At 40.4% G+C, this 21,075-nt stretch overlaps 1 protein-coding gene across 1 annotated transcript in view; it reads left to right on the top strand.

Moving 5' to 3' along the window:
• The window catches only part of LOC122539562 (diacylglycerol kinase theta), a 199,973-nt gene that overhangs the window by 24,419 nt on the left and 154,479 nt on the right, over positions 1 to 21,075 (top strand). Inside the window, exons 3-4 of the mRNA XM_043674545.1 lie at positions 2,217 to 2,296; positions 17,272 to 17,374. Of these exons, the coding sequence (XP_043530480.1) occupies positions 2,217 to 2,296; positions 17,272 to 17,374 (183 nt within the window). The remainder of the gene's footprint in view (positions 1 to 2,216; positions 2,297 to 17,271; positions 17,375 to 21,075) is intronic.

Below are 21,075 nucleotides of genomic sequence, written 5' to 3'. Positions count from 1 at the left end.
GAGGGAGAGAGGAGAGATGGGGGGAGAGGAAAGCAAGTTGTGATCAGTGTATAGAGCCTGCAAAGATAGGTTAAGTGATGGGGTGAAGTTTTGGCAATTGGATTTTGATGTGGGATGAGGTGAAGTTGTCAAATTCTGCAGTAACAACAAGACTCGCAGGTTCAGTTTAAATGGAGAGAGATTGTGGAATGCTGCAATGCTAGGGTGGCTGGGTGTCCCTATGCAAAAGTTACAAGTAGCTAATTTGTTGGTATGGGAGTGGTTAGGAATGCAGATTGAAAGTTGGCCTTTATTATAAGAGTAATGGAGTTAAAAATTGAGAAGCCTTGCTACAACTGTACAGCAATTTGTGAGACTGCACCAAAGCAAGGTTGAGGAGGCTGGGCTTAAGCTCGTTCAAGTTTAGAAAAATGAAAGATAATTTAAGGAATTTGAGGAGAGAGTAGACAGTGAGATGGTGTTTCCCCTCGCAGGGGAATCTAGAATTAGAGGGGACAGTTTAAAAATAAAGGGTCTACCTCGTAAGACAGGGATGAGGAGGAAGTTCTTCTGAAGATGATTGATGAAGGAGTCAAAGGTTATGGGGTCGCAATCATATCAGCATGATCTTATTGAATATAGAGTAGGCTCAATGGGTTGAATTGCCTACTCGTGCTTTTCTTTCTTATAATCTTATAGAGATTATTGTGAAATAAATGGCAAAACCTTCCATTCTAACATATAATACATTATTCCCATTGTACCTTTAGGGAAAAAAAGTCTTTCAGTCCTTTTTTGCAACTTCAGTTTGTACCACTGAGCTCATTTGATTCATAATACAATTCAATACAACACAGGAGCAGGTCCTTTGGTCCAACAAACCTGGGCCAATTCCTAGTCCTTATTTAGATCTGCTACTTATTGCCCATGCACAGTTGCTATCCCTCTGTTCACCTTCTGTTTGTGTGTTTGTCAAGATGCGTGTTAAATGTTGCTAACGTGCCTGCTTCCACCACCTCCAGTGGCAGTGTTTCCCACCTCCCTCTGTGGCACCCATCACCCTCTGTGTGAAGGATTTTCCCCGCACTTCTCCCCTGAACTTTCTCTCTCTCACCTTGAACCTGTGCCTTCTTATAGTTGACACTTCCACCCTGGGAAAAAGCATTTAACTATCCACCCTATCTATGCCACTCATAATTTTGCAGACCTCTATCAGGTCGCCCCTTGGCCTCCGTCTTTCCAACGAAAACATCCGAGTTTATCTTACCTCTCCTTACAACTAAAACCTTCCAGACTAGGCAACGTCCTGGCAAACCTTCTCTGCTTTCTCTCCAAAGCATCCACGTCTTTCTGTGACACAGATTCAGTTCTAACTGCTGCCATGACGTAGCCTCCAACATACCTCAACCACCTGGACATCCTGTGCTGGCCTGTTACCCGCCCTTGACCATCTCATTTCTAACTGCCGCCGTGACATAGAACCACACAGGATTAATGTGAATTTCACCAGTTTCCTCATTTCTCCTCCCCCCCACCTTATCCCAGTCCCAAACCTCCAACTCGGCATCACTCTCTTGACCTGTCCATTGTCTTTCCCATCTATCTGCTCCACCCTTCTCTCCGACCTATCACATTCTCCCCTACCTTCATCTACCTATTGCATTTCCAGCTACCATCCTGCCCAGCCCAATCCCCACTTCCATTTATCTCTCAGACCCCCTGCCCACAAGCCTCATTCCTGATGAAGGGCTTATTCTTCTGTTTCACAGATATTGCCTGACCTGCTGTACTTTTCCAGCATCACACTCTTGACTCTGATCACCAGCATCTGCAGTCCTCACTTTCTCCAAGTGTGCTGTATGTTTTCTTGACCACCGTATCCACTTGTGTAGCCACTTTCAGGGATTTGTAGCCTTGTACGCCTAGATCCTTCTGTATGTCAATGCGCCGTAGGGTTTTGCCATTTATTGTATAATTTGTACCTATATTTGCTCTTCCAAAATGCATCACCTCACATCGGTCCAGATTAAACTCCAGCTGCCATTTCTCTGCCCAAATCTGTAACCTATCAATATCCCACTGTATCATTTGACAGTCTCCTCACTATCTGCACCTCTGCCAATTTTGGTGTCATCCATAAACTTAGTAAATCTTGTGAAGTAGTTTTGCAGATTTTTTTTCAAAGTTGTTGTTTAGTGCAAAGTCTATATTTTACCTTTTTCTTGATTCTTTCACAGTTTGTAACTTCATGTGCCATGAGAAATGCCTAAGAAATGTGAAGACCCTTTGTTCCTGTTTGGCACCAAACCTGGTACAGGTAAATAAACTAATGGATGCAACATTGGGTTAAATTCTCACTAAAATTCAGTGCCGCTGAAGAAAAATACTGTGTTTCATTATTTGTCAGTCCTTAATTGCGGGAAACTTGCTCCTATAATTGGTCCTTTGAAGAATTTAAAAGAAAATCTTCCTGATGGGTTCATATTGTCCGATGATGGTTAGAAAAGGGATCAGTGCTCCTTAGGCACTTGTGCATTATAAGCATAGAAGTGTCCTTTTATTACAAATTAAGTATATTAACAGTAAAACTCTGATTGCTTTTGATGTGTTGCTTTGGTGTTCCTCTCAGAATCACAGAAATCTTTGAGAGGGAGGCTTGGTCACTGCACCTGCACTAGCTCTCCAGATGATCACCATTACCTAGTGCCAATCTCCTGCTTTGTCTTCGTACCCTTGTACATGATTTTTTATCCTGATAATCACCCAACAAACTTTTGAAAACCTCAATTAGATCTGTTTACACCAGGCTTCCAGGCTGTGCATTCCAGACCCTAACTGTTTGCTGAGTGATAAAGCATTTCTTCACATTTGCATCTTTTGCAAAACAATTTAAGTCTATGTGTCTTGCTCCTTTTATGAATAGGAATAGTTTCTCCCTATCTACTCTATACAGCTCGTTCATGATTTTTAAAACCTTGATACACACAAGTAGCTCGGGTAAAAATCTGTTGGTCTGTATGGGTGGCGTCCCCACCAATCTAGGTAGGCAATGGGTTAATGGTATAATCACTAGACTATTAATCCAGAGACCCAGGTGATGTTCTGGGAACCTGGATTTGAATTCTGCTATGGCAGATGGTGGAGTTTGAATTCCGTAATAAATTTAGGAATAAGAATTTAATGGCAGTGATGAAACCATTGCTGATTGTTAGGAAAAGCCTGTCTGGTTCACTTATGATCTTTAGGAAAATAAATCTGCATTCTTTACTGATCTGACCTACGTGTGACTGCAGACTGTGGGACTGTGTTCAAATAATGACCGAAATCGGTCTCTGGTGAAAATAGCCTTTTTTATTCACAGTCACAGTACAAGTTTGAGGTGGCAATACAATCCCGAAATACAGTTCTTACAAGAGCCCCTTTAGACACAGTTCTTACATATATTAAAATTCCATTACTATTTTTTATCTATAATACATAAGATTTGAATGGCTTCTGTCTTGGGAGACAGGAGATGGGTTAAAACTTGTGCTAAGTAGATCTGATTGCCTTCAGGGTGTCTGCCTGGTTTGCTTGCATAATCAGGAGGTGTTAATTAGTAAACGTTAGTAAAAATACTAGGCCTGTATACTCTAAATAAGGAAGGATATTAAACAGATTATAGAACATAGAAATGTACGGCACAGAACAGGCCCTTTGGCCCACGATAATGTGCCGAGGTTTAATCCTAATATAAAATATATCCTAATTGTTCTGCGCCTTGGTCTATTACCTTAGCCTGGTTAATTTTGTCTTGCACTCAGAACAATTTGCAAGAATACCAATTAAGGGGAACAAGGTTAAAGATCACACAACACCAGGTTATAGTCCAACAGGTTTAATTGGAAGCACTAGCTTTCGGAGCGCTGCTTCTTCATCAGGTGGCTGTGGAGTGGAAGATTGTAAGACACAGAATTTATACAATCTTTGACCCAAGTCCAACACCCGCATCTCCATATCAATGAAGGGGAAAACCAACATTATACTGTATGAGGGGAAAAAATGCTTACTGCATAGCGAGTGCATTTTGGGAGAGTCTTAGCTGTAGAGAATGTAGCATTTGAGAATGATAGTTGACTGCCAGGTTTTAGATTTCAAACTGGGAAGGTTGACTTCGATTGGCCAGAGTTTGCCCTAAGAAATGAATGGTTATCTCCGAGTTTTGTTGAGTTGAAATGGGTGAAGTGCATTCACATGTCACAATATTACAGATTGTCCTCATTGTTGCAAAAACACAAAGCCTTGGTAAAATGTCTCTGTTTATTTCAGCAATGCTACCAAACAGCTATTGGAATTCTGGTAATTGGAGTGCTATCACCTGTAAATAACCCTGAAATCTACTGAATTATTGATATAGAGTAAACTAACTCACTAATGTCCTTCAAGGAAAGGAATCTGCTCACTAATGCCCAGTTTGGTTTCCTCTAGAGACATTGACCCATTGACCTCATAATACTTGCAGTGTGTAATTCATATTTAATACTTGGAACTAGGAATGGCAATATCTGCTGCCTTGTCATTGACATCCATATTTCCAAATTGAAAGTGGAGCATAGTCGTTACATATTAATGTTTCCTTATCCATGATCCTGAGCATCCCGCATCATCTCCAATGACAATCAGCACATCTTTCAGCTAATCTGTGGAAAGGCAGTATACTATTTAGTAACATTTCTGTCTCGTACTAAATAGCCATCTTTTGTTACAATCAACTTGTGTTAGTTCTGGCAGTCATCCATTTCATACAATGATGTTGTGAACTTCGATGGTTCGTTCTTCCTTGATGGAGGAAGAAAGTGAACTGAGAATGTGCACAAATGATTGGTCTCTGTTTCCTCGGAGCTCTCTTCCCTGTCAGCTAATTTTTTTATTCGTGCTCCCTTCTTTCAGTGCCCTTTCAAATAATCTTCCAGAGGTCATGGCAATCAGGTGCTGTTTCACAGTTGTCTTTATTGAGGGTGCCAACTTCATAGCTCACTTTCAGGTGTCCATGAAGCAAAAATATGGACACCCTGAAGGTCATGACCCAGTGGCAAGTTCACCAGGCAGAAACTGTTTGGAAATGGGGCTGAAATAATGTAGACATTATTGTCTTGTGTTGTGTATATGGTGACGTGATTAACATGCTCTAGGATATCTGAGTTGATTGTAACAAAAGGTGGCTATTTAGTACAAGACAGAAATGCAATTAAATAGTACACTGCCTTTCCACAGATTAGCTGGGAATTAACAGTCTTCACCTACCAAGAATTGCCGTATATATATCTGAGATAGCTCTCTTTGTCTTAAGTACGTTTGGTCTCCACAGCCTTCTGAGGAAATGAGTGCCACAGATTCCCATCCTCCGGCTGAAGAAATTTCTCCCAAGTTCTAAAGCATCACTCCTTCACTCTGAGGCTGTGCCCTCAGTTCCTAGTCTCCCCTATTAGTGGAAATATCTTCTCCTCATTCGCTCTATCCAGGTCTCTCAATATTCTTTTAAGTTTCAATAAAATCCAACCTCATCCTTCTAAACTCCATCAAGCATGGACCCAGAGTCTTCAACTGCAGCTCATATGATAAGACACAGAATCCAGCAATTTCAGTGACATGGATTTTCTGCTGAATTTATCAATTTGAAAACATACAAAGAGCCATCCTAACACTTTCCAATCTGCTGTATCCCAATGAGCATGTTATAAAATGTATGTCAATTTTCCAGACTTTGATCTTGTCATGTACAGTATGAGTGGACCTGTGCAGAGTATAAACAGTTCAGTAAGTTTAACCATGTCTCATCTTTACTGGTAGTTATTGCTTGAATTTGGGAAAATGGCACTTCGAGTATAAGTATTCTTGGCTGTCCTTGTATTTTTCAGTTATCTGAAAATTGACATTCTTCGCATCTTTTTCCATGCTGTACATCTCTATGATTGTATGACTCTATTTAATTGTTCTGCACCTTAAAAGTAAGTTTTCAGATTAGTTACTTTTTATTCGGTTTATAAGTAAAGTGAATCTTAGTGATGAACCTGATAGTTTGTACAAGAAGTAAAAGTGGTTACATCAGGCTATTTCCTACTAATGGATTTTCCATGAGCCATTGATCATCTACACAGTGAAAGATTGCAGCCCACGTTGAACCACCAACAGCATCCATGGCAGACTGCTGCAGAACTTTGGAGCAAGCAGTGAATAGGCAGTGTTCATTATTGTCCTTTGCAGTTTGTAGGGATACTATTACTGTGAAAAAGTACGGTAATTCCTAAGAACTAAAGGCTAAGAGTGCATTTAAGCAAGATTGTATAGCTCAGCTGCACGTTACCTTGAGAGTAGTAAGAAAATAGGATGATAGAATCATTAGCTGAAAGGAGGACCACCAGCGGTAGGGAGATTAAAACGGGGGATGGTGAAATTAAAAGGATTGTAGATATCTTGGAAGGTTGTAAGCTTGGAGGTGATTCTAGAAACGTGTGAGGGGAGGTCATGGATGGAATTGAAAACAATTGAGATGTAAAAGTTAAGGTGGATGATCCTGATGGACTTTGTCCTAGGGTCTTAGAGGTGACTTGAGACAAAGTTAATGCATTGCTTAGGGCTTCGCTTCACTTCAGTCATAGGAAAAAGTACTATAATGTTGTCATTTTATATAAATAATATAGATGACTGTGTGGGAGGTTTGAGTTTGTACGTTTGCAGATGACACTGATTGATCGATGGTTAACAGTGAGGTTGAGTGTCTTGGGTGAGCAGAAGATATAAACAGAATGGTCGAATGGGCAAATAAGTGGTCAATGGAACTTTAACCCTGATACACTTTGGAAGAAGTAATTTCAATGAACAGCATGACATTAGGAGATTCTGTGGAACAAAAATACCTTGAATTTTTTGAGCAAAATAGAATGTATCTGCAAATACACACACGGCCATGGGATGAATTTGTATGTATATTCTTGAGAGAAAGTGAATGTGTGTGTGCCTGAGTGTGTGTTTGTGTGTGTGAGAGCTTGATAAAGTGTGTGCGTGGGTGACAGTGTGGGGGTGTATGTGTTGTGTGTATGTATGAGAGAGAGCATGTGTATGAGAGAGGGTCTGCTTGAGTGTGTATGTGAGTGAATAGCGTCGTTATAGTGTCGTGTAGTAATATTTTGTAAATTCCACTTTGGAAATAAAACCAGTCTGACTCAAGATTGGGGTACAGGCAGAGTCTAACCTCACACTTTTTAATGCATTGTCTGAGCTGAAATGTCACCTTTTGTTATAAAACCTTAAGTTATCTTGAGAAGGTGACTGCAAACAAAATCTGCAACCCATTCTAAAAGATGAAAGACTGAACAACAATCCAGGTTTGTTCACTATATAATTTCAGTTGCATGAAAGTGTAATCTTTTGCTATAAATTCTGTGTCTTATGGTCTTATGCTTCACAACCACCTGATTAAGGAGCGGCACTTTGAAAGCTAGTGCTTCCAAATAAAGCTGTTGGACTATAACCTGGAGTTGTGTGATTTTTAACTTAATCAAAGCATAGATTACAAAATCAGGGAAGTCATGATGGAGTTGTACAGATCTTTGGTGAGACCACGGTCATTGTACTGTGTGTAGTCCTCTGTCCACAGATACTACCAGTCCTGCTGAGATTTTATTACTGTGCGTTGTTCTGATCATCACATTACAGGAAGGAAGTGAATGCAATGGATGGGATGCAGAGAAGATTTACCAGAGTGCTCTCTGGGATGAAGAACGTAAGTTGTAAAGCAAAGTTGGACAGGTTTTGGGGTTTTCATTGGAGCAGAGAGTTGAGGGGTGATTGGATTGAGGTGTATAGGATTATGAAGGGCCTGAACAGAATGGATAAGGAGCAGGTGTTCCCCATGCTTGAAGGTTAGTTAAGGGAACATAGGTTCAAGGTGAGGGGAGGCAGATTTAGAGGAATGTGAGGAAAAACATTTTTACACAGAGGGCAGTGACAATCTGGAATGCCCTCTCTGGGAGGGTGGTAGAGGCAAATATTCTGACATGCTTTAAAAAATACCTGGATAAGCACTTGGCACATGATAACATTCAAGGCTACAGCTCAAGTGCTGGTAAGTGGGATTAGGTTGAAGGTCAGGAGTTTCTCTTATGTTGCTGCAGACTCATGTATAATTCTTTAATATAGTAAGCCTATTGAAACAATAAGTTAGTGTCGCCATATTTCATCTAATTGTAATGGCAGAAACTCCATTTGCATCCAATAGTTCTCATATGAACTGAGAAGCAACTCACTGGATCCCAGAGAAAAAAATAGCGACATAAAGTAAAGCTTCATAACATTGAGAACAAAGAACAATACAGCACAGAAACATACTTTTTGGCCCACCAAGCCTGTGCTCACACATGATGCCTTTTTAAATTAAGAATCTTTTGCCTGTATGCGGTCTGTATCCCTCTATTCCTTGCCCCTTTATGTATCTCTCGAGATGCATCTTAAACATTGCTATTATATCTGCTTCTACCACCTCCATTGGAAGCACATTCTAGGCACTAACCACTATTTGTGTAAAGAACTTGCATGTTATGTCTCCTTTAAACTTCCCCCTTTTTACTTTAAACCTATGTCCCTTTAATTGACATTTCTACCCTGAGGAAAAGACTCGTGACTATTCATTCTATCCATGCCTCCCATAATTTTACTAAATTCTATCAGGTTGCCCCACAGTTTCCCCTACCATTAATGTAAGACTGACCAGCCTGTAATTTCCTGGATTATCCCTGTTGTCCTCCTTAAAGAAGGAAACAACATTGGCTCTTCTCCAGTCTTCTGGGACCTAACCTAAGAAGATGCAAAAATTTCCTACAAGGCACAAGATCAATGCACAGATCAGAAATCATAACTCTCTTACCAGGTGGTAAATGTTTGAAATGTTCTGGCCACGAAATCAATCTAGGCTAATAATATCAGCAACTTGAAGTGGGAGTTAAGTTGTGAGCTTGTGACAGAATCGATTGGAGATACGACATGTTCTAATTTTGAAACTCTGGTGTTGACTGCATCAATTAATTTTTTTTCCTATTTCTTTACATTACCATTTTTTAACTGGTATTGCAGGCATGGTGGGTCCAATTAGATCTTTCTATGCTATATATACACTATACATTATCTAATCACAAGTGTTCTAAACTATAATTGAGTTGGATCTTTTCACTAATTTGTGAGGTTATGTTGCCAAGGGTTTGACTTTGTACATTATGAATAAATATTCAGAACATTCCCATTCTGACTGTTCCAACTGAAACAGTATGAGTGATCAATTCCTAAGATTATGTGTTAAGTAGGTGGTTCAACAGTGCATGCTGATCCCACTGTTGGTTCATACTCTTTATATTGTAAACCTTGTCTCAAGAAATAGGGCAAAACTGCTAGTTGCCATAGGGAGGTCTACCAATGAAATTAATCTCTTACCATGAAAGTAATTGTATTAAACTAAGGTACTACATTGAGCTGTACATCTAATCTGAAAAGCATCATTTATCTGTGACTTCTTCCAGCTCTAAGTATCCAGCCTATCCTCCTCATTCTGCAACGCTCTCTTCACTTCAGTGGAAAGGTTAGAATACATTTGAGATTTAAACCTAGGGTTATGATAATGTAAGTTTAGAAAACCACTCTTGATTGGTCAAAGCCTATCTTTTAAAAACATCAGCAAAATAATGAATAAAATGGTTGGGAGAACTTCTTGAGTTGTTTGCACATGGAATACAGCATAGATGGAAGCATAATGGTGTTAAAAGGGAATTCTGTACAGTTTTAGAATAGAGGGTTTTAAATGGTGCAGGAACGAGGAGGCGCATGAGGCACCCACAGGCTCAAGGGATTAATGGCTGCCTCCTAATTTGTAAGACTAAGGGAAGCAGCATCTGTTATTGTGATTTGTTCAAGCTTAGATGTAATAGGGATTTGTTGTCGCAAGTAGTGATATATGGAAATGAAAGTAGAACTCTACATGAAGCACTTTGTATTCAGGTAAAACATTGCTGCATTTTTAAAAAAAGTATAATAATTTTCAAAATGCACTTAGAAACATACAGAATAGAAACATCGTGCAACTCATTTGCACTGACTAGACATCCCAATCTAACCTAGTCCAATTTGCTAGCATTTGGCCTATATCCCTCTAAACCCTTCCTAATCATATTCCTGTACCCATCCAGATGCCTTTAAAATGTTGTAATTATACCCATCTTCACCACACTTTTAGAGGCATACAGCACGGAAACAGATCCTTTAGTTAAATTAAGTGTCAAGCTAAGTCAGGCATAGAGAATAATTATGTTATCAAGTTTTACATGTCACATGTTTTTAGTGGAACATGATCTGAAAGGAGCTACGTCTTGAGAAATCAAACTGGAGGAACCTGCAGCACCAGCTTAACTTGCTTAACCAAACAGTCTCTGAACTCTGAGGTAATTCAAACCTCAGATCATACAGGCTTCATAAATGTTGAAAGCTGCCTCCATTTTTATGAAGCTTTATCTTTGTAGTTTACACAGCTATAACTTACTTTTCAAGCTGATGAGTTTTACTGTCCAAGTTTGAGCATCACTCCTCAACGTGACAGGATGATCAGCTCACATAAGAGAAAATACTGTGGGTGCTGGATATCCTCAGCAAGACCAGGGAAAGCTGGAGAAACTCGGGTCTTGCAGCATCTATTGAGAGAGAAACAGTCATACAAGATTCGAAATGTTAACTTTAGAAGAGATGTGAGGAAAATCTTTTTCATCCAAAAGGTGATGGGAATCTGGAACTCACTGTCCAAAAGAGTGGTTAAGGCAGAAACCCTCACAACATTTAAGTATTTTGATGTGTGTCACAGCAGGTTATGGGCCAAGTGCTGGAAAACAGATTTAGAATAATTAGATGGTTAGTTTAGACCAGCGTGGATGGATGGGCTGAAGGTTCATTTTCTGTGCTGTAAATCTCTGGCTTTAATTCTGTTTCTCTCTCCACCGATTCTGCCATACCTACAAAGTTTCTCCAACACTTTGTTGAGGATGATCAGCTTACAGCTGATGCTACTTTCTATTTTAGATACAAAGAAAATAAAGAAAGAACTCATTCAGCCCATTATATCTCTGCTGGTGATGGTTGTTCAACTAGAGCTATCTGCTCACATTCCAATTCCCTGCTCTTGTCTCATACCCTTTATATTAGTTCTTGCAAACAATAGATGGAAATGAATCCAATTTCCTGGCTGGAATCCAGCTTCAGTTGATTTTCTTTGGATCTTATTTATGGACATGTAATTTGACTCTCGTCAACACATACCAGTGATCCAGATAATATTCTGGGTACTTGGGTTTACCAATGACCTTAAAAACTTGCCGACTGTCAGAAATGCCCATCTGATTCACTGATGCCCTTTAGGGATGGAAATCCGTCATCCTTACCTGATCTGACCTACATGTGACTCCAGTCCCACAGCAAGATGTTTGACTCTGAACTGCCTCTGGATAAAACGCTTGCCTGGCTAGCGACACACACTCCTGCAAATAGAAAAAAAAATGTTAGTTGAACTAGCAGAACTTGAAATTTTATCATGTGACAATCTTCGAGTTTTGGGAACATTTGTAGCTCAGGTTGATGTTCTGGATGTAAGCTTGCTCACTGAGCTGGAAGGTTCGTTTTCAGACGTTCCTTCACCATACTAGGTAACATCATCAGTGAGCCTCCAGTGAAGCACTAGTATTAGTGCTTTCATAAATATGATTTTGAGCAAAATTTTAATATGATTTTTCCTTAACTCCATGCTGCTGACCAATATTAGCCCATAGAAACATTGGAATAGGCCGTTCAGCTTGTTGAGGTTACCCTGCCATTCAGTATGTGCACAGCTGGTCAAACACCTGCAATCTTTTTATTTACCCCATTCCCATATCCCATTATGCTGCTGCAAATCATAAATCTATCAATCTCTACATTTAACATGCTCAAACATTGAGTTTCCACAGTATTCTGTGATAGAGTATTCCAAAGGTTCAGTACTCTGAGGAGCAAAATTTCTCCCCATCTCAGACTTAAATGGAATTCCCATATTTTAAAATTGTGACCCCGCTTTAAAACTCCTCAGCCAGATGAAACATTTTACCTGCATCTATCCTCTAACCCTTAAAGTACATTTGTACATTTCAGTGATATCACCTTTCATTCTTTGAGATTCAGGACAATATAGACTCAGCTTGCCCAATCTCTACTCATAGGAAAGTCCCACCATCTCGTAAATAAGTCTGGTGAACCTTTGGTGCATTCCCTGTACAGCAAGGATACTTTTGCTGAGATAAGGAGACTAAAAGTTCACACAACACTCCAGGTGTGGTCTAACCAAACTCTTATACAATTGAAGCAAGACTTCTTGCAGACTGTTCCTGTACTCAAATTATCGTGCAATAAAGGCTAACATTCCATTTGCCTTTCTAATAATTTTCTGCACCTGCATATTAAAATCATAGAATTTTACAGTACAGAAGTCATGATTTGGAGATGCTGGTGTTGGACTGGGGTGTACAAAGTTAAAAATCACACAACACCAGGTTTTGGTCTAACAGGTGTTCTGATGAACCACAACCATCTGATGAAGGAGCGCGCTCCGAAAGCTAGTATGCTTCCAATTAAACCTGTAGGACTATAACGTGGTGTTGTGTGATTTTTAACACAGTACAAATGGAGACCATTCGAACCAATGTGACTGTGCTGGCTCCCGAGAGCTACCCAGCCCTATCTCCATATCCTCAAACTCCATCATTCTGAAATACATATCCAGCTCTCTTTTGAAATCTCCAGTGGAATTCAACATCACCCCTCTCCCAGGCAGCACACTCTAAATCCTAACAACTCTGAGAAAAGATGTTTCTCGTCATCTCACTTCCAGCTCTCTTAGTGACAATCCTGAAACTCTGCCTCCTAGTTACTGACACACTGACTAGAGTCATACAGTCATACAGCACAGAAACCAATGTCCTGCCTCAGGCGACTGACTGTGTGGAGTTTGCACGTTCTCCCCGTGTCTGCGTGGGTTTCCTCCGGGTGTTCCGGTTTCCTCCCACAGTCCTAAAGATGTGCAGGTCAGGTGAATTGGCCATGCTAAATTGCCTGTAGTGTTAGTTAAGGGGTAGATGTAGGGGTATGGGTGGGTTGCGCTTCGGCGGGGCGGTGTGGACTTGTTGGGCCGAAGGGCCTGTTTCCACACTGTAAGTAATCTAATCTAATCTAATCTAATCTTCAAACAGGCTCTTAGGCCCAACTTGGAGAAAGTGAGGTCTGCTGATGCTGGAGATTGGAGTCGAGAGTGTGTTGTTGGAAAAGTGCAGCAGGTCAGGCAGCATCCAAGGAGTAGGAGAACCTTGCTGATGAAGGGCCCCGGCCTGAAATGTCGATTCTCCTGCTCCTCAGATGCAGCACTTAGGCTCAACTTGTCCATGCTGACTAGGTTCCCCTCTTTAGCACATCGTATGGGTAGTAATTCAGATGTTACTGTACTCGAGGACCTACTTTTTAAACTCCTGCCCAGTTTCTACTTACAAAATTAAGGGATATGTCTTAAATATTGTAACTGTACCCGCCTCTATCACTTCCTCTAGCAGCTTGCTTTATATACGCACCACTCTCTGTGAAAAAGTTGCAGCTCATTCCCTTTTAAATCTTTCCCCTCTCAGCATAAACCTATGCCCAGTAGTTTTAGACTCGCCTACCCTGGGAACAGTGAAAACAATATCTTTTTTGTGGCCTATCAAGATTGTTTATAGTTTTGAACATTTCAGTAAGGCCACTTCAACATTTTCTCTGCTGTGAGGACAGTAAGTTCTGTTTCTCTGATCTTTCCTTGTACAACAATCCCTCATTCCTGGTATAATTCTAATAAATCTCCAGAGCTTTAATATCCTTCCTTACATAAAGTGTGCAGAACTGAACACAGTATTTCAAATGTGGTGTGACCAATGTTTTGTAAAGATATAGCATCACTTCCTTACTTTTAAATTCTATGCCTCTATTTATAAACCTAAGGATCCAAATGCTGGCAAATGGGACCAGATTTATTTAGGATATCTAGTCAGCATGGACGGGTTGGACCAAAGGATCTGTTTCGTTGCTGTATGTCTTTGTGAGTCTAAGTCTTCACAACTGTTTTAACTTAGCTGGCCACCTTTAGAGGATCATGCATGTGAACCTTAAGATCACCCTGTGCTTGTACTCTCCTCAAAGTTTTACCATTGAGCCTGTATTGTGTCTCCATGTTTTTTCTACCAAAGTTCTGCATGTAGATTGCTCGCTGAGCTGGAAAGTTCATTTTCAGATGTTTCGTCATCATTCTAAGTAACATCTTCAGTGAGCCTCCGGACAAAGCACTGTTGTTGTTTCCTGCTTTCTATTTATATATTTGGGTTTCCATGCTGTGGTGACATTATTTCCTCTGGTGATGTCATTTCCTGTTCTTTTTCTCCGGGGTGGTAAATCGGATCCAAGTCTATGTGTTTGCTCATAGAGTTCTGGTTGGAATGCAATACTTCTAGGAATTCTCGTGCGTGTCTCTGTTTGGCTTGGTCTAGGATGGATGTGTTGTCTCAGTCGAAGTGGTGTCCTTCCTCATCTGTATGTAAAGATACTCGTGAGAGAGAGTCATGTCATTTTGTGGTTAGTTGATGTTCATATATCCTGGTGTCTAGTTTTCTGCCTGTTTGTCCAATGTAGTGTTTGTTACAGTTCCTGCAAGGTATTTTGTGAATGACATTAGTTTTGCTTGTTGTCTGTAAGGGGTCTTTCAAGTTCATTAGCTGCTGTTTTAAGGTGTTGGTGGGTTTGTGAGCTACCATGATGCCAAGGGGTCTGAGTAGTCTGGCAGTCATTGCCGAGATGTCTTTGATGTAGGGGAGAGTGGCTAAGGTTTCTGGAAGCGTTTTGTCTGCTTGTTTGGTTTTGTTGCTGAGAAATCCGTGGACTGTGTTCATTAGGTACCCATTCTTTTTGAATACACTGTATAGGTGATTTTCCTCTGTGCTGCAGTGTGTGGTAGCTCATTGAAATAATGTTCTGATGCAGATGTTGTGATGATTGCTTCTGTAGTTCAATATTTGGTCCGTATGTGTTATTTTCCTATAGACGCTGGTTTGAAGTTAGGTAAAAACAAGGACTGCAGATGCTGGAAACCAGAGTCTAGATTTACAAGCCCACTGACTGCCACGGCTACCTAGACTATACCTCTTCCTACCCTCCCTCCTGCAAAAATGCCATCCCATATTCTTAATTCCTCTGCTTCCAGGAGAACCAGTTCCACCACAGAACACACCAGATGGCCTCCTTCTTTAGAGACCGCAATTTCCCTTCCTATGTGGTTAAAGATGCCCTCCAATGTATCTCATCCACATCCCGCACCTCCGCCCTCAAACCCCACCCTTCCAACTGTAGCAAGGAGAGAACCCCCCGGTGCTCACCTTCCACCCGACCAACCTTCGCATAAACCACATCATCTGACGACATTTCTGCGACCTCCAAACAGACCCCACCACCAGGGATATATTTCCCTCCCCACCCATTTCCGCTTTCCGCAAAGAACATTCCCTCCGTGACTACCTGGTCAGGTGCACACCCCCCAACAACCCACCCTCCCCTCCTGGCACCCTCCCCTGTCACTGCAGAAATTGCAAAGCCTGCACCCACACCTCCTCCCTCACCTCCATCCAAGGCCCCAAAGGAGCCTTCCACATCCTTTTACCTGCACATTCACCAATATCATTTAGAGTCATAGAGATGTACAGATGGAAACAGACCCTTCGGCAGCTCATTCCATACACGTACCACCTTCTGCGTGAAAACGTTGCCCCTTAGGTCTCTTTTATATCTTTTCCCTCTCACCCTAAACCTATGCCCTCTCGTTCTGGACTCCCCGACCCCAGGGAAAAGACTTTGCCTACTTATTCTATCCATGTCCCTCATAATTTTGTAAACCTCTATAAGGTCACCCCTCAGCCTCCGACGCTCCAGGGAAAACAGCCCCAGCCTGTTCAGCCTCTCCCTATGGCTCAAATCCTCCAACCCTGGCAACATCCTTGTAAATCTTTTCTGAACCCTTTTGAATGTCACAACATCTTTCCGATAGGAAGGAGACCAGAATTGCACACAATATTCCAACAGTGGCCTAACCAATGTCCTGTACAGCCGCAACATGACCTCCCAACTCCTGTACTCAATACTCTGACCAATAAAGGAAAGCATACCAAATGCTTTCTTCACTATCCTATCGACCTGCGACTCCACTTTCAAGGAGCTATGAACCTGCACTCCAAGGTCTCTTTGTTCAGCAACAGTCCCTAGGACCTTACCATTAAGTGTATAAGTCCTGCTAAGATTTGCTTTCCCAAAATGCAGTACCTCACATTTATCTGAATTAAACTCCATCTGCCACCATTCATCTTAGCCTGTTCAAATCCTCCAGTAGCAGCATTAAATATTCCTTGCTGCATATATTTACACTTAGTTTTGTGTCCTCCTCAAATCTGGTTTTGTGCAATGCCATACATTGGCTCTGATAGATTGAAACAGTGTGAGGAACCATCTCCCTCACCAGTACAAGAGTGGAAACTCAGACCTTGAACAGGACCTTTGGGGACTCTTGCACTATCTGTCTGGTTATCCTGGAATCGTCTGGCAGCTACCCATTCCTTATCTCCGTTAATGTCCTGAACTTGTTTTCCGACTATCTCTCTGAACATGCTATCCACATAACTGTCAGCCTTGTGGATGCAGCACAGTGACTCCAGCTATCTCTGGGTTTCTGAAATCTGTAGCTCCGGTTTCTGCAGCTGGTTACTTTTCCTGCATGTATTTTAAGTTGTACCAAAGGATGGGCACTTTGCCTGAATGAAATACCCTGCCGTTATTTTAGCTTACTTCTGTATAATTTACTATAAACCCAAAACTAGAGGTTAATGAATGTACTATTGACCTGTGATGCTACTGTTTGATTTTTCTTATCAAGTTCAACCCTCTTCTGCATTTATTGAACTCATGGTCTCCTGAAAACTGACAAACATGTAAAAGGGAAAAGAAGAGAAGCAAAACCAAAGGCTACTCTTTCCTCACCCGACTAATTTCCTCACTCACCAAACTCTCAGTAATTCCATTCTTCCATTAGCAAGAAACGCTATTTAGGAATCTTTATCTCGCATGTCATTGTTCCATTGAGGGTGATTGGATATTTATTTTTAAATGGGGGACTAATTGATCTTGTCCTTGTTTTAGATTCCTGTGGCACATTGCCTTGGAGTTCCTGCACAGTACAAGAAGAAATTTTGTGCTGTATGTAGAAGACAGTTGGAAGAGAGTCTTGCAACACGATGTGAAGGTACAGAGATAATCCAGAATGGAAATAATATGTCTGAAGTAAGATGTTCTTAAATGGTAGCTTGTAAATTGTTGACGTCCACTGTGTCTTAGAAAATAAAATATTAAAGGACCATAAGAATGAGGTGTAAGATTAGTTCATTTAGCCCCTTGAGTCCATTCTGTCATTGGTTAAGGTCATGGCTGATCTGAATGTTGGGACTGAAAATTCCATGTTTTACAGCCCTTAGAAGAAAATTTCCTTTTCTTAGTCTGAAATGGAGACCCCTGAATTTTAAACTAGATCCTTACTCTCCCACAGGGGAAACAGCCTCCCAACATCCACCTTCTCAATTGCCCACAAAATGTTTCAGTAAGATCACCTCTTGTTCTTCTAAACTCTTCAAAATGTACAAGCCCAACCTTTTCTATCTTTTCTCTTAAAATAGTCCCTTTGTCCCAGGAATCAATTGACTGTGCCTTCCAATGCCTATGTCCTTAAATAAGGAAACAAAAATTCTGTATAATCAGATGTGCTCTCACCAAAGTCTTACACAGTTGGAGCAACACTTTCCTACTTCATACTCATTCTCCTTGGGCAAAAAAGACAACCTTCCATTTGTAAGCAAATCGCTTCTTGTACCTGCATCAACATTCCTTTATAGCTGCCTTGATGTTCCATACACAGCGATCAACATCAGCATGATCATCGCAGCATTGACTTATGATTCTGCAAGTTGCTGGTAGCACAGGCCTCAGAGGTTCACATAGCCAGTAAGAAAGTTAAAGGGAACACTGACCTGCATGTCAACATTGTTTGTGAGTCATGTACCAGGACACCCAGTTCCCTTTGTTCTATGGAATTTGCTGTCTCCCTTCATTCATATAACATACTACTTTTCTATTGTCCCTGCCTATGTGCGTAACTTCACTAGGTTCCATGTTATGCTCCATTTTATAAAAGTGTTCCTGTTGACTTAACCTATCAAAATCCCTTTGTAGAATCATCATGTTGTCCTATTTTCCAACCAATCATATCATTGGAAATTTCACAGCCACACTTTTTGTCCCTTAATCCAAGTTATTGTTTAGATCATTAAATATTTAAAGCCTGACACTGGACACTTGTGATACTTCACAAGTAATGCGCCTGTCTATGTAAAAATAACCCATTGGTCTCATTAACCAATATTCTCTGCTTCCTGTTAGGTAATCAAATCTCTAATTATGTTGCCCCTACACCATGAAATCTTACGTTGTCAGCACGTTATTGAATGCCTTTTGGAAATCCAAGTATACCACATCTACTGATTGCCTTCTAACCACTCTGGTTGATACTTCCTTAAAACCCTAATGAGTTCATCAAACACAGTCTCCCTTTTGTGAAGCCAAGCTACCTCTGCTTGATTATATTATATTTTTCTAAATGTGCTGCTATGACTTCCTTAATTGATTCCAACATTTTTCCCACAATAAGGCTAATTGGCAAGAAAGTATGTCTCTTTGCCTGCCTCCCTTTTTGGCTAGGGTGTCACATTAGCAATTTTCCAGTCCTCTGGTACATCACCAGATTACAGAATTTATGGAAAATTACAACCAATGCACCTACTAGCTCCATAGCTACTACTTTGAGGATTCTAAGATGCAAGCCAACATGGCTAGGGTCTTCACTGTCTTCACCCTCATTCGTTTGTGTAATACTTCTCTAGTGATGGTGACGAAACCTAATTTCTGCCCTGTATTCTTTAGTATTAGTCAGACATTCAAAGTATCTGCCACCATAAAGGATGATGAGAACCATCTGATTAACATCATTGCCATTTCTTTATTCCCCACAACTGTTTCCTCAGATTTTCTTTTTAGGAGCCTCTGTTCACTTTGATCTCTCTTCCATTTCTATTTAAAGAAACTCTTATTATCAGTTTCTATATTCCATTATAGTTTCCCTTGTAGTTTACTTTCTTTTTTTATTGTCTTTTTAATCCTACTTTGGTGGATTCTGAATTTATCCTGGTCTTTGGAGCTGTGAATGACTTTTGTGCTTTTTCTTTCAACTTTATACTCTCCTTGACTTCCTTATTTAGTCATGGTTCATTTATCGCTGTCTTTGAACTTTTCCTCCTTGCTGGAATGTAATTTTGCTGAACATCATGAATTACCTCCTTAAATGTCGGCCACTGCATCCTGCTAATCTATCTGTCCAGTTCACTTTTTAGCTAAATCTATCCTTATTTCATTGTAATTCTGGTTATTTACGTGAAAGGCAGTTTTGTTTCCAACCCAAGTTTCTGACTCTCAGACAGAATATTACATTCAATGACATCGTGATCACTTCTTCCTAAGGGTCTTCCACTGCCTCAATACACACTATGAGATCCGAGAGAACCTGTTCCCTGGTTTATTCCATGATGGATGGAAACTATCCCTAATGCACATTATGAATTTGTTGTTGTAGCTACCATTTTCAATTTGATTAACCTAATCACCATGAAGTTTAAAGTCTCCCATAACTTTTGCTCTGTTATTTTTTGCATGCTGCTATTTGCTGATTTATAGCCATTCCAACAGCATGGTTATTGTTTGGGGGTCAGTACGCTATTCCTACCAATGTCTTCTTTCTGTTGCTACTTTTAAAATCTTTGACCAAGTGGACTTTACATCATTTGAGTTTAGAATGTCTCTTACAAATGTCCTCATTTCATCTCTTTGTAACAGTTTTACCCCATCACTTTTCCATCTGTCACTCTGAAAGGTCAAATATTCCTGCATGTTAAGTTCTCAGTTTTAATTCCCTTGTTACCATGTCTCTGTAAAGGCTATGAGATCATATTCCTTTATGCCATCAGTTCATGTACCTGTTTATATTCTGCTTGAATAAAAGTTCTCCTATTATCGCCTTATGATAGCCATGAGGCTAACTGTCTTGAGTGTGACAAGTAAAGTACCACAAGAATCGATGTTTGTGGGGTTTTAGCTGTTCACAACCTATATCCATGATTTGATTGTAGATACCAAATTTAATATTTTTCAAGTTTGGTGGTGACACAAATCTAGGAAGAAATATGTATGGTGAGGATGATGCACTGATGCTTCACAGAGATATGGACAGGCTGAGTGAGTAAGCAGAGACATGGTAAATAGGCTCTGTGTGGGTTAGTGAGTTTTTCCATTTTGGTAGGAGGAAAAAGGTGCAGAATGTTTCTTAAATGGTGAGGGATTGGGAGGTGTGATGACCAAAGGGACCAGGGTATCTTGTTCATACGTCACTGAAAGCTAAGATAGGAATGCAGCAAACATTTAGGAAAACAAATGGTATTTTGATCTTTATCAAAAGAGGATTTGAGTATAGGAGTAAGGATACCTTACTTCAGTTGCATAGCACTTTGGTGAGAATACATCTGGAGAATTATGTACAGTTTTTGTTCTCCTTTAAGGAAGATCATAATTTCCATAGAGGGAATGCAGCAGAGATTCACCAGACTGGAGGATTGCTGAGATAGAGTTGGAGAATGGGACTAACTGGATAGCACTTTTTGGGAGCCAGTACAGGCATGATGACCAAATGGCTTCCTTCTGCATACAAAATTCTATGATTCTATAATCTCTGAAATGACAGGACTGTCCCATGAATAGTGATTGAGAGGATGGGGCTTGTATTCTGTAGAATTTTGGTGAATGAAAGATGATCTTGTTGAAAATTGGAAGATCACAACCAATATAAGT

This window comes from Chiloscyllium plagiosum, chromosome 32 (assembly GCF_004010195.1).
Source record: "Chiloscyllium plagiosum isolate BGI_BamShark_2017 chromosome 32, ASM401019v2, whole genome shotgun sequence".
Taxonomy (NCBI): Eukaryota; Metazoa; Chordata; class Chondrichthyes; order Orectolobiformes; family Hemiscylliidae; genus Chiloscyllium; species Chiloscyllium plagiosum.
This window is presented reverse-complemented; position numbering and strand designations above follow the sequence as displayed.